Source organism: Carcharodon carcharias, chromosome 18 (assembly GCF_017639515.1).
Source record: "Carcharodon carcharias isolate sCarCar2 chromosome 18, sCarCar2.pri, whole genome shotgun sequence".
In the NCBI taxonomy this organism is placed as follows: domain Eukaryota; kingdom Metazoa; phylum Chordata; class Chondrichthyes; order Lamniformes; family Lamnidae; genus Carcharodon; species Carcharodon carcharias.
In genome coordinates, this window is record NC_054484.1 from 36716318 (window position 1) to 36729773 (window position 13456).

A 13456-nucleotide genomic window follows, 5' to 3' on the forward strand; every position below is an offset into this window, starting at 1 on the left:
TGAATTTTGCTAAAATGACAGACGTGTTGTGAAGCTTTTCATCTTGCACTCATCAGGACAAATGCAAGAATGCCAAATTTCAAATGATCACAACAGCTTTTACTACAGGAGAAAAGGTATGCAGCTTGGTTAACAAGTTGACTGTGGCCGAGGCTTTGTCATGGAGAAAGCAACAGTGAAACATAAGCTCACCAAGTCTCTGGTTAATTCAAAAAAGGCACAAGGCTTGAATACATTCCTATAAGTTTGCAAAGAATAGGTCCTTGTGCAATCATCAGCGAGCATCCAAACTTCTAACTTTGATAGAGGGATGATCATTGTAAAGATGGCTGGGCCTAGATCACTGCTCCGAGGAGCTCCTGCAGTGATATCCTGGTAGTGAGATGATTGGCCATTGGCTCCAGTTTTGCTAGGGCTCCTTGATGCCACACTCGATCAAATGCAGCCTTGATGTCAAGGGCAGTCATTCTCACCTCACCTCGAGAGTTCAGCTCTTTTATCCATGTTTGAACCAAAGCTGTAGTGAAGTCAGGAGCTGAGCGGAATCCAAACTGGGTGTCAGTGAACAGCTTGATAGCACTGTTGATGACCCTTTCCATTAATTACTGATGATCGAGAGTAGACTGATGGGGCGATAATTGACTGGGTTGGATTTGTTCTGCTTTCTTTTTGTGTATCTGGGCAATTTTCCACATAACCGGGTAGATGCCAGTGTTGTAGCTGTACTGGAACAGCTTGGCTAGGGCCACAGCAAGCTCTGGAGCACAGTCTTCTGTACTATTGCTGGAATATTGTCAAAGCCTATAGCCTTTGCAGTATCCAGTGCCTTCACCCGTTTCTTGATATCATGTGGAGTGAATTGAATTGGCTGAAGATGATGATGAGGACCTCCAGAGGAGGCCGGGATGGATCATCCACTCGGCACTTCTGGCTGAAGATTGTAGCAAATGCTTCAGCCTTATCTTTTGCACTGATGTGCTGGGCTCCCTCATCATTGAGGATGGGGATATTTGTGGAGCCGCCTCCTCCCCCCGAGAGTCGTTTAATTGTTCACCACCATTCACAACTCGATGTGGCAGGACTGCAGAGCTTAGATCTGATCAGTTGGCTGTGGATCACCTAGCCCTGTCTATCACTTGCTGATTATGCTGTTTGGCATGCAAGTAATCCTGTTTTATAGCTTCACCAGGTTGACATCTCATTTTTAGGTATGCATTGTGTTGCTCCTGGCATGCCCTCCTGTACTCTTCATTGAACCAGGGTTGATCCACTGGATTGATGGTAATGGTAGAGTGGGGGATATGACGGGCCACAAGGTTACAGATTGTGTTTGAGTACAATTTTACTGCTACTGATGGCCCAGAGCGCCTCGTAGATGCCCAGTCTTGAGTTGTTCGAAATCTATCCCATTTAGCATGGTGGTAGTGCCACACAACACGATGGAGGATATCCTCAATGTGAAGGTGGGACTTTGTCTCCACAACGACTGTGTCGTGGTCATTCCTACCGATCCTGTCGTGGACAGACACATCTGCGGCAGGCAGGTTGGTGAAGATGAGGTCGAGGGAGTTTTTCCCTCTTGTTGGTTCCCTCACCACCTGCCGCAGACCCAGTCTAGCAGCTATGTCCTTTAGGGCTCAGTCAGTAGTGGTGCTCCTGAGTTACTCTTGGTGATGGACATTGTGCATTCTGTGTCCTTGTCACCCTCAGTGCTTCCTCCAAGTGATGTTCAACATGGAGGAGCACCGATTCATCAGCAGAGGGAGGACAGTACGTGGTAATCAGCAGGAGATTTCCTTGCCCATGTTGAACCTGATGCCATGACACTTCATGGGGTCTGGAGATGATGTTGACAACTCCCAGGGCAACTTGCTCTTGACTGTATACCACTGTGCCGCCACCACAGGACATACCCAGGGATGGTGATAGTGGTGTCTGGGACATTATCTGTAAGATATGAGTCCCTGAGGATGACTATGTTAGGCTTTCCCAATTTTGGCACTAGCACCCAGATGTTAGTAAGGAGGACTTTGCAGCGTCAACTGGACTGAGTTTGTGTTGTCGTTTCCGGTGCTTAGGTCGATGCTGGGCGGTCCATCTGGTTTCGTTCCTTTTTTTGAGATTTTGTCGTGGTTTGATACAACTGAGTGTCTTGGTAGGCCATTTCAGAGGGCATTTAAGAGTCAACCATGTTGCTGTGGGTTTGGAGTCACAAGTAGGCCAGACCAGTTAAGGATGGCAGATTTCTTTCCTTAAAGGACATTAGTGAACCAGCTGGGTTTTTACAACAATCAATAATGGTTTAATGGTCATCATTGGACTTTTAATTCCAGATTTTATAGAATTCAAATTCCACCATCTGCCATGGTGGGATTCGAACTCGGGTCCCCAGAGCATTAACCTGGGTCTCTGGATTACTAGTCCAGCTTAACTGGTTGCAACTTCTTAGCAGCTGGAACAATGATGGCTGATTTCTGACAACATGCAACAGTATACATGTCAAATGATTTTTGAAATACCAGAGACACAGGAATTGCCAATTGATGAGCACATTGCTTAAGAATTTTTCTGCTGTCCTGGTCTGGTCTGCATACTTATCGTAGATTCAGTCGCTTGAATTGCTTCCCTACCTTCCATTTGTTGATAGTAACACAAAGTCCTTATATTTCACAAATTGAAGCCTGCTGAGAACCACATTAACCTTGAATTCATTATTTTCAAACCAGTTGAGTTGTAAATTCCATTTTTATAATTACCAGTTTAACTTCATCTGTATCTAATCTTTGCATGTGAAGGAGATGAGCGATTGAGACATCGCATTTTAAGCATCCGAGGCAATTCGATGTTAGGAAAGCACCTAAACCTGAAAATTTCAGCACTAACGTTTATTCACATACATACGTACATATACCCCTTGGGATTTATTTATGGCAGTGGCAGATCTATCCTGGCGTAGTAGATTAATATCAATTGCATTGTCTCAAATGCCTGAAGTTAACTTGGTTTAAGTGAATGAGCACACTCAACTCCCTGAATTCTGACAGAAATCTTGTGTAGGTCTGAATCTCATCAACCTTATTTCTTACTGACCTTACATTACTAAGAGTAATATCCGGAAGTGCTGAATGTTGCCCTCTCCTTTTCACTCGCTGTCTCACACCTCCTCATTTCACCCTCCACCTGAATTGAGGTTGCCTCTGCTCCACAATCAAGTTGTTCTTTGTTATTAAATGTTGCCCTCTCCTTTTCACACATCATCTCAGGCCTGCTTGTTTCTCTCTCAACCTGAATTGAGGCCATTCTTGTACTCATTGGTACCCATACAGGCAAGATTATGGGTGTAACTCGTAATGTTGCAGATCCTGCGAGTTCAAGCAAAGTCTGACGGACGTAATGGTGGGCAGATTCACTCATTCCCATCATCGGTAGCCTTGCTTCCCTCTGGTGTCACTCAACCTCAGCAGCTGTGCTTCCCCACTGCCTTCCCTAGCCCCTAGCCTTGCACACCTAACCCCAGCCCTGGGAAAGACTCTCTCTTTCCTCCCACTGCACACTCCTCCCCAACCTTGGTCCCAATAAAGCCCCCCTTTCCCATATTCCCAGTCAAGCCCCACTTCCCTTTCAGTCCCGGTAAAGCCTTGCTCCCCTGGGCCCAGGTGTCACCTTGGTCTCCTAGTCCCAGTAAAGCCGTGCATTCCCCCCGGCCCCAGTAAAGCCCTGCACGCCCCCTGCCGGCCCTCACCCAACCCTAGTGTCACTCTGCCCACCCTTACACTGACCTCAGCAGCTCATTCAGCTCTGCCACCTAAAAACCACAGTGCTTCTTCAAATAAAAAAAAATTCCCCAAAAAGCAGGAAAGAGAAAACAACTTAGAAAAATAAAACTTCAAAAATTACGAAAAGCTAAAAAACTAAAACGTGGTCGCCGTAGTGTAGCGCCACCCTGTGGGATCACCTGGTGAAGCTGCAGCACAAGACTACTTGCATGCCAAACAGCAAAAGCAGCATGCGTTGACAGAACTAAGCGATCCTACACCATCACATCAGATGAAAGATCTGCATTCTTGCCACATCCAGTCGTGAATGGTAGCGGACAATTAATGGGAGACTAAAGCTCCACAAATATCCCCATTCTCAATGTGCTGGGCTCTCCCCACCAGTGTGAAAGACGAGGCTGAAGCATTGCAACCGTCTTCAGCTAGAACTGCCAAGTGAAGGATCCATCTTGGCCTCCTCCTAAGATGCCCAGCATCACAGATGCCAGTCTTCAGACAATCTAATTCAGTCTACATGATATCAAAAAATGGCTGAAGGCACTGGATACTACAAAGGCTATGGGCTCTGACAACACCCTGGCAATAGTACTGAAGGACTTGTGGTTCAGAACTCATCTCACCCCTAGCCAAACTGTTCCAGTATAGCTACAACTCTGGCATCTACCTGACAATGTGGAAAATTGCCCAGGTGTGAACTGTTAACAAAAAGCAGGACAAATCCAATCCAGCAAATTACTGCCCCATCAGTCTACTCTTGATCATCAGTAAAGTAATAGCAGGGGTCATCAACAGTGCTATTAAGCGGCACTTACTCAGCAATAACCTGCTCACTGATGCGCAGTTTGGGTTCAGCCCGGGCCACTTGGCTCCTGACTTCATTACAGCTTTGGCCCAAACATGGACAAAAGAGCTGAATTCAAGACGTGAGGTGAGGGTTACTGCCTTGGCATCAAGGCAGCATTTGACAAGGAGCCCTGGCAAAATTGAAGTCAATGGAAATCAGTGGGGGGGAAAGCTTTCCACTGGTTGGAGTCATACCTAGCACAAAGTTGTGGTTGTTGGAGGTCAGTCATCTCAGCTCCAGGAAATCACTGTAGGAGTTCCCCAGGGTAGTGCCCACGGCCCAACCATCTTCAGCTGCCTCATTAATGACCTTTCTTCCATCATAAGGTCAGAAGTAGGGATGTTTGCTGATGATTGCACAATGTTCACCATTCGCAACTCCTCAGATACTGAAGCAGCCTATGTCCAAATGCAGCAAGACCTGGACAATATCCAGGTTTGGGCTGACAAGTGGCAAGTAACATTCGTACCACACAAGTGTCAGGCAATGACCATCTCCAACAAGAGAGAATCTAAACATCGCCCCATGACATTCAATGGCATTATCATCACTGAATCACCCACTATCAATGTCCTGGGGGTTACCATTGACCAGAAACTGAATCGGATTAGCCATATAACTAATGTGGCTGCAAGTTTGACTGTGTGTCAGAGGCTAGGAATCCTGTGATGCGTAACTCACCTCCTGACTCCCCAAAGTCTGTCCACTATCTACAAGGCGCAAGTGAGGAGTGTGATGGAATGCTCCTCATTTGTCTGTGTGAGTGCAGCTTCCACAACAGTCAAGAAGCTTGACACTGTCCAGGACAAAGCAGTCCGCTTCATTGGCACCACATCCACAAACATTCGCTCCCTCCACCACCAATGCACAGTAGCAGCAGTGTGTACCATCTACAAGTTGCATGCAGGAATTCACCGAGGCTCCTTCGCACCTTCCAAACCCATGACCACTACCATCTAGAAGGTCAAGGCAGCAGATAGATGGGCACATCACCACCTGGAACTTCCCCTCCAAGTCACTCACCATCCTGACTTGGAAATATATCGCCATTCCTTCACTGTTGCTGGGTCAAAATCCTGGAACGCCCTGCTTAACCACATGGACTGCAGCGGTTCAAGAAGGCAGCTCACCACCGCCACCTCAAGGGCATTAGGGATGGGCAATAAATGCTGGCCTAGCCAGTAAAGCCCACACCCCTTGAATGATTTTTAAAAATTCCATGTGGGTCATGTTGCACTCTGACGTACTTCAACACAGTAAAAAGAAACATTACAAACATTTTAAAATGGCCATTACAGAAAGTGCAATAATATTCAAATTTTCTCCATTTTACATGTTGCACTCAGAGGGGTTTTAGTACAATTGTGTTACATGTAATATTTGCTGTACACTTTCAATGTGAGACATACAGCCCAAGGGGATCTATACAGCTTCCAGCCCCTTGGTGCACTGCGGCTGAAAGGTCTTAGACAGCGACCTTTCCCTATTGCACCTCTGCGGCGACTGTCTTAAGCTTTAGTTTGCACCTTAGCATGTCGTCCTGTTATACTACCTCAGAAAATTAAAATCTTTTGGAGTAGATCCTACAACCATGAAACTCTTCCATACAACTGTACACCCTTTTTGGATGTTTCGCCTGACACTTAGGAAAGCAGACTCTTTAAGGATACAGAGATTATTGAAGCAGACAGGAAGTGTATTTGATGAGCAGATCTTGCTTGATGAAATCTGCTCTTCAAGAAGTTCACCCCTTGTTTTAGTCTTACTGTCTGTTGCATTTTGGGAAAAGGCCACAATCCCTCAGATGCAGGACAAATCAGTTTCTGAACTTGGTTGTGCCCTTCCCTATAAGAGCTTTTAACAGGAGTTTGATGTATGGAAGAAGATATGCACTCAGGATGGGCCTTACTGACTGGATGACTATTTTAATGTTCTGCAATAGTTTTTAAATACATTTAATTAAAAATTAGATCCCCGTGATAGGGTAATTTTCTTTCTTGTTGTCATTCATTTACATGTAATTTTTTTAACGAATGAACAATGTTACCAGAAATGAATTTCCATATGGAAATTGAGTTGAATTGACACCTCATTTTTATGTATGTCTTGTGCTGTTCTTGGCATGTTCTCCTGCACTCTTCTTTGAACCAGATTTGATTCCTTGGCTTATTGTAATGCAAAGTGAGGGATATGCCAGACCATGAGGTTACAGCCTGTGGTTCAATACAGTTCTGCTGCTGCTGATGGCACATCCCACCTCAGTGTATGCCCAGTTTTGAGCTGCTACATAGGTTCTGAATCTATCCCATTTAGCATGCTGGTACTATGCTCAGTGTGAAGACAGGATTTTGTCTTGATGGGGGCTCTGTGGTGGTCACTCCTACCTATATCGTCATGGACAGAAGCATGTGTGACTGGTAGATCAGTAAGGACAAGATCTAGTAGGTTTTTCCCCCTCCTGTTTGTTCCCTCGCCCCCTGCTGCAGGCCTGGTCTGGCAGATATGTCCTTTTAGACTTGGCCAGCTCTGTCAGTAGAGGTGCTACCAAGTCAGTTTCGATGATGGACATTGAAGACCCCACCCAGGGTACATTTTGTGCCCTTGCCATCCTCTGTGCTTCTTCCCATTGGTGTTCGACATGGATGAGTACTGATTCATCAGCTGACGGAAGGTGGTAAGTGCCAATCAGTAGGAGGTTTCCTTGCCCACATTTAACCTGATGCCATGAGACTTTATGGGGTCAAGGACTCCCAGGGCAACTCCCTCCTAACTGCATTCCTCAGTGCCATGCTGGTTCTGCCCTGCTGTTGGAAGGAACTATCCAAAGGTAGTGATGGTGGTGTCTGGGACATAGGCTGTAAGGTTCGATTCTGAGAGTTTGACTATGTCAGTCTGTTGTGTTACTTGCCTGTGACACAGTTCTCCCAATTTTGGCACAAGCCTCCCGATATTAGTAAGGAGAACTTTTCAGGCAGGGTGTGCCCCTGCCATTTCTGGTGCCTAAGTTGATGCCACGTAGCCTGTCTGGATTTATTCCTTTTTGACTACAACCTTGGTGCTCTTTTAACCCCAAGAGGAGCTTGTATTCCCATATCCTCTCCATTAAAAAGATCATTGCATCTCCATCGTTGTCTCAATCCATCCGCTGCCGAAAACCTAATTCCTGCCATCATTATTTCCGCATTCAGCTTCAAATTATTTCGGGGCTCGCCTTCATACTCCATCCTTCATAAACTTTAGCTTATCCATAACTCTGTTGCCTGCATCTTAACGCACACAAAATCCTACTGATTTACATTGGCTTCCAGTCATCGAAACCTCCTGTGTGAAATTCATTCATGGTTCCTCCCCACTCTCTCCATCTCCGTAACCTACGTTAGTCATTCGACTCTTTGAGAACTCAGCGTTCTTCCAACTTTGACCTCTCACCCCACCATCAATGGCTATGTCTTCAGTCTTCTAGGCCTTAAGCTGTGGAATTCACTCCTGAAAACAGTCTGCCTCTCTACTTTTTTTTTTTAAAATCATTCTGAAATCCTGTGCTGTGAAGCATTTTTCTTCATGTAAATGGGCTACCCAAATGAAGCTGTTATTTTCAGTAATTATCAGCAGCCCATCCTTATCAGAGTTATAGTTCAAATATTATAATAAAAAACAGTCCAAGCTAACTGTCTAGTAGATACAAATTTATGAAAAACTAATGAATAGTGTTCCACTTGCTAGCAAATCAAAATGCATTGTCCTTTACTATGGCTGCCACCTAGGGAAACTGACTCTGAGCAGACAAATTGCTTTCTAAAGAAATTGCAACTTCTATTTGAGTGCAATATTTAAAAACAGAAGCTAAATGATACAGTAAAGAAAAAAACATGCATGTATTTCATTTTATTATAATGTGGTTAATTTAATTTCTTTTTTGTACCTTTTGCAGTTATCTGTAGCCAACAATCGCCTAGTCCGGATGATAGGTGTAGCAAAGCTTATCAGTTTGCAAGTTTTAAACTTGCCTAACAACAGCATTGGAAATGTGGAAGGCCTGAAGGACTTGGTTCATTTAGAATGGCTCAATTTAGCTGGAAACAACATCAAGGTATTGTATGTTTGCTTAATTAAGTCTCTAAATTGCCAACAACCAATCATAACATGATTTTCTTTTGGAGTATTTATGTTTGCAGTGTCATAAGTTATGAGGATTTATCTTTGAATGCCAAATAAATACTTGTAGATCATGTAATTTAACTTCATACAATTTCTTTAGTTTCTCAATCTTCTTTGTTTAACTTGACTTCCAATAGTAACTTCATAAAATTCATTATTAGATCTGCAGTATACAATTATATTAAGCACAGACAATAACTACTGTCATCCAGCCTATCCAATAGCCATTACAGAATCACATAGTGCAGAAGAGGCCCTTCGGCCCATCGAGTCTGCACTGACACATGAGAAACATCTTCCTACCTAATCCCATTTCCCAGCACTTGGCCCATAGCCTTGAATGTTATGACGTGCCAAGTGCTCATCCAGGTACTTTTTTTAAAGGATGAGGTAACCCGCCTTCACCATCCTCCCAGGCAGCACATTGCAGACCGTCACCGCCCTCTGGGTAAAGTTTTTCCTCACATCCCCCCTAAACCTCCTGCCCCTCACCTTGAACTTATATCCCGTCGTGACTGACCCTTCAACTAAGGGGAACAGCTGCTCTCTATCCGCCCTGTCCACGCCCCTCATAATCTTGTACACCTCGATCAGGTCGCCCCTCAGTCTTCTGAGCTCCAACGAGAGCAACCCAAGTCTATCCAACTTCTCTTTATAACTTAAATGTTTCATCCCAGGCAACATCCTGGTGAATCTCCTCTGCAACCCCTTCAGTGAAATTACATCCTTCCTGTAATATGGCAACCAGAACTGCACACAGTACTCCAGCTGTGGCCTCACTAACGTTCTGTACAACTCCAACATGAGCTCCCTACTTTTGTGATCTATGCCTCGCTTGATAAAGGCAAGTGTCCCCATATGCCTTTTTCACCACCCCACTAACATGCCCCTCTGCCTTCAGAGATCTATGGACGCCAAGCTCCCTTTGTTCCTCAGAACTTCCTAGTGCCATGCCGTTCATTGAATACTTCCTTGTCAAATTACTCCTTCCAAAGTGTATCACCTCACACTTTTCAGGGTTAAATTTTATCTGCCCGTTTGACCATCCCGTCTTTATCTTCCTGTAGCCCAAGACACTCACCCTCACTGTTAACCACCCGGCCAATCTTTGTGTCATCCGCAAACTTACTAATCCTACCCCCCACATAGTCATCTATGTCGTTTATATAAATGACAAATAATAGGGGACCTAGCACAGATCCCTGTGGTATGCCACAGGACACTGGCTTCCAGTCACTAAAGCATCCTTCTGTCATCACCCTCTGTCTCCTACAACTAAGCCAGTTTTGAATCCACCTTATCAAATTACCCTGTATCCCATGTGCATTTGCCTTCTTTACACGTCTCCCATGTGGGACCTTGTCAAAGGCTTTGCTGAAATCCGTATAAACTACATCAACTGCACTACCCTCATCTACACACCTGGTCACCTCCTCAAAAAATTCAATCAAATTTGTTAGGCATGAGCTCCCTCTGACAAAGCCATGCTGACTATCCCTGATCAAACCTTGCCTCTCCAAGTGGAGATAGATTCTCTCCTTCAGAATTTTCTCCAATAGTTTCCCTACCACTGATGTGTGACTCACTGGCCTATATTTCCCTGGCTTATCTCTACAACCCTTCCTAAATAGCAGAACCACATTCTGGTAGATGGCAATGTTGTGGCTGTTCTGGAACAACTTGGTTAAGGATGCAGCTACTTCTGCAGCATAAGTCTTCAGCACTGCTGTTGGGATGTTGTCTGGGTGTATATCCTTTGCTGCATCCAGTACTTTGAGCTGTTTCTTGATGTCATGTGGAGTGAATCCAATTGGCAATAGGCAAGTTTAGTTTCCAGGTTCCTCAGCTATGAATTATAAACAAAACCAATTCATAGATATTCTTACTGATGCTCCATTTAAGTGAGGGCTTACCTCCCTTTTCAAAAAATGTGATTCATTGATCAGAGCTCCTGAATTGTCAAGCTGCTGTTGATTTTCAGCCCTGAAGTTTTATCAAAACAGGAACAGGTGGCCTTTTCAAACATGAGGCTGCTAAAAATTTGAATGTTCCTTTTAAAATTTTCTATTGTTCAAGAAAGGCTCTGAAACCTAACATCCTTTGCTTTGACCTGCATCATATTTCAAGCTATTATAATAAAGGGTGGGATATTATTTTCTCATCTACTTAAAGCTAAAGCTTGACTCTTTTTGTGAAACAAAACTTGACTGAACGTAATCTTCTATCTTCAGATGGTAATTAGAAGTATAGGGAAGTAAACCCCTGCACATAAGCAGCCATTGTAAGATTTGACATTCAGTTTTCATGAACCAAATTTTTATGAAATAGTGTTTCTGCTATTCAGAAAATGCACCTATGTGATGTATGTTCAAGTGTTAATGGTTCTACTACCTTTACCTCCCAGCAAGGTAAACTGGTTCCCTTGAACTTATTGTTGTTTTAGAATCTCAACTAAAAGAAATTTCTAAATATTAAAGGAACATAGTCTTAGACTGGGTCCTCCAAATACAAGTCCTTTCTGCAAGAAGTCTCCAAGGTAACAGAGTTATCTTAGGACAAAACATGGAGGTATGTTATAGCAGAATTAATTATTGTAGAATTCTCCAGTGTTATCTCTTAAACATATTATTCTAGAAGACTTAGTTAGATTTTTATGTGGATTCCCAAGATAAGATACTTCAGACTAGACCTTTATATGCTTCAAAGATATCTATCTTTTATTGAAGCCAATTATGGATTACAGCTTATACATAAGGTTGTAGGTAATAACTAAAGCTCATCATAACATGTTACAAATTAGTCTAAATTCATGCAGTTTTGATTACACCTTATCAGTAAAGCTTATTGAGAGATACTTAAACAAACATTACAAGAAACTTATACTCTCACATCCAAAATGGTTATATGAGATTTTGAAGTATCTCTGTCTCATAACCCAGGGAGAGGGAATTCAACAAAGGAACTCAACCCCTTGTGTTCTAAGATGTCTGAATGCTGACTGACTTGCCTCTGCTAATAGTGTGTATTTTAAAGTCAGTTTGGCTGAGATAAAAAATGGCTGACTTGTCTGCTAGCCTTTTTGAAGAGAAGGTTCAGCTGAATTAAAAACCAGCTTCATTATGTTTTGTTTCTTCAAGAAAACACATTTCTTATCAAATTTAAGGCCATTTAGGAGTATACTTTGTCTAGAAAAACCCCAGCTGTATGGCACGCTTCCAACAGTAAGCTACCTCAAAGTCTTCTGTATTAGCTGGCTCTGTGGCTTATAACCAAACACTGAAGCCATACTTCTAACTTTATGTCAAATTGCTATTTCCAATTACGTTTGCTTATTAATGCTAATTTGCAATGAACATTTTAACGTTTTAGATTCCCCATGAAATGAATGACTTCCGTAACGTGCCCAGCATGGTCCAAAAGGATCCTTAAATTTACTGTGTGTGTGAAACAAGTTCAAATCTTTGAGTTAGTATTGTCCCTCTTAGTGAGGTGTGTTAACGTCACAGCAGGATGTGTGAACATTTGGTCATGAAAGTCTTGAATCTGTACAGTAGTGAAATACTTTCTGGCTTTGTAAGTTCTTTCTGTCTAACTAACAAATAACGCTTAAGACTAAAGGTAAACAATTGTCATGACATAGCATCTGTTCTGATTTAAGACCCTATAAATGTTGCTGAAAAGTAAGCAAAAAGAAGCAGAGTTATTAGAATGAACCCATTTAAAGCATGAGGTTCCTTCATTTGTGAATGCCATGAAATATAAATCCCCCTGCCCAAGATATAGCAGCTGCTAGAGTAATAGCTACTTTTGGTTCTAAATGAGTATGTTGCCAACAGTATTTACAGCGATATAATAATTGTATAGGAATTCAAATAATTGGAATACGATATGTTCCAATAAATAATGTCAGAGCGATTGCTTAAGCATCATTAGATGTAGTTAAATTTGTTCTATTTGTGGGATGTGTTGTCCCATCTGCAAGCAAATAGTTTTGTCACAGTAACCATGCCTGTGACCAATGGCACTGACCATCCTACAAATAAGCCCAACCAAAATGGTTTGGCATCAGCTGGTAGTGGTTGCAGGATAATTTTCTAATATAAAAGTCAAGGCAACTTGCACCCCATGAGATTAAATGACCATAAGGCATCAAAAGTCAATATCCAATAACCAAAAGACGTAACAAATTTGAAGTGTAGGTGAAATGCAAGGAAGATTACACCAACAGTGGAGCATAAGCCCTGCTTATATATAGAATTTAGAGCTCCTTGATGTAAAAGTTCCTGTTGTGAATATCTAGTGGTGATGCCAGGTATGTTTCTTTTATATTTTAAAAAAAAGAGCCAAAATGATGTATATGACTTACATGCTCATGCATGGTAGAATTTTGTTTGAGAATACTTATATCAGCCTTCTCACAGCATTGTAGGAAGCTCTGAATTGTAAGATTTCTTCTGAATTTAAAGTAAGAATAATATACGGTACCACAATCTTGATATTGAAAATTCTTTTCTGATAGTGAGAAGTTCGCTTCAGAAGCCAAGTCTTATTAGAAGAAATATCTAAAAATTTTATCCTTGCTGTCAGAAATCTGTAAACTTAATACTTTTAAAATAACTATTTTAATTTATGAGAATCACAACTCCTGCAACAATTATCAGTGACATAAGATATTTTC

General features: G+C 42.6%; 1 protein-coding gene across 2 annotated transcripts in view; it reads left to right on the forward strand.

Annotated features, from left to right (window-relative positions):
- Nucleotides 1–13456, forward strand: part of cep97 (centrosomal protein 97) — an 80970-nt gene that overhangs the window by 6436 nt on the left and 61078 nt on the right. For both annotated transcript variants that reach the window (XM_041210572.1, XM_041210573.1), the window contains exon 3: nucleotides 8552–8710. In XM_041210572.1, coding sequence (XP_041066506.1) covers nucleotides 8552–8710 — 159 coding nt within the window. The remainder of the gene's footprint in view (nucleotides 1–8551; nucleotides 8711–13456) is intronic.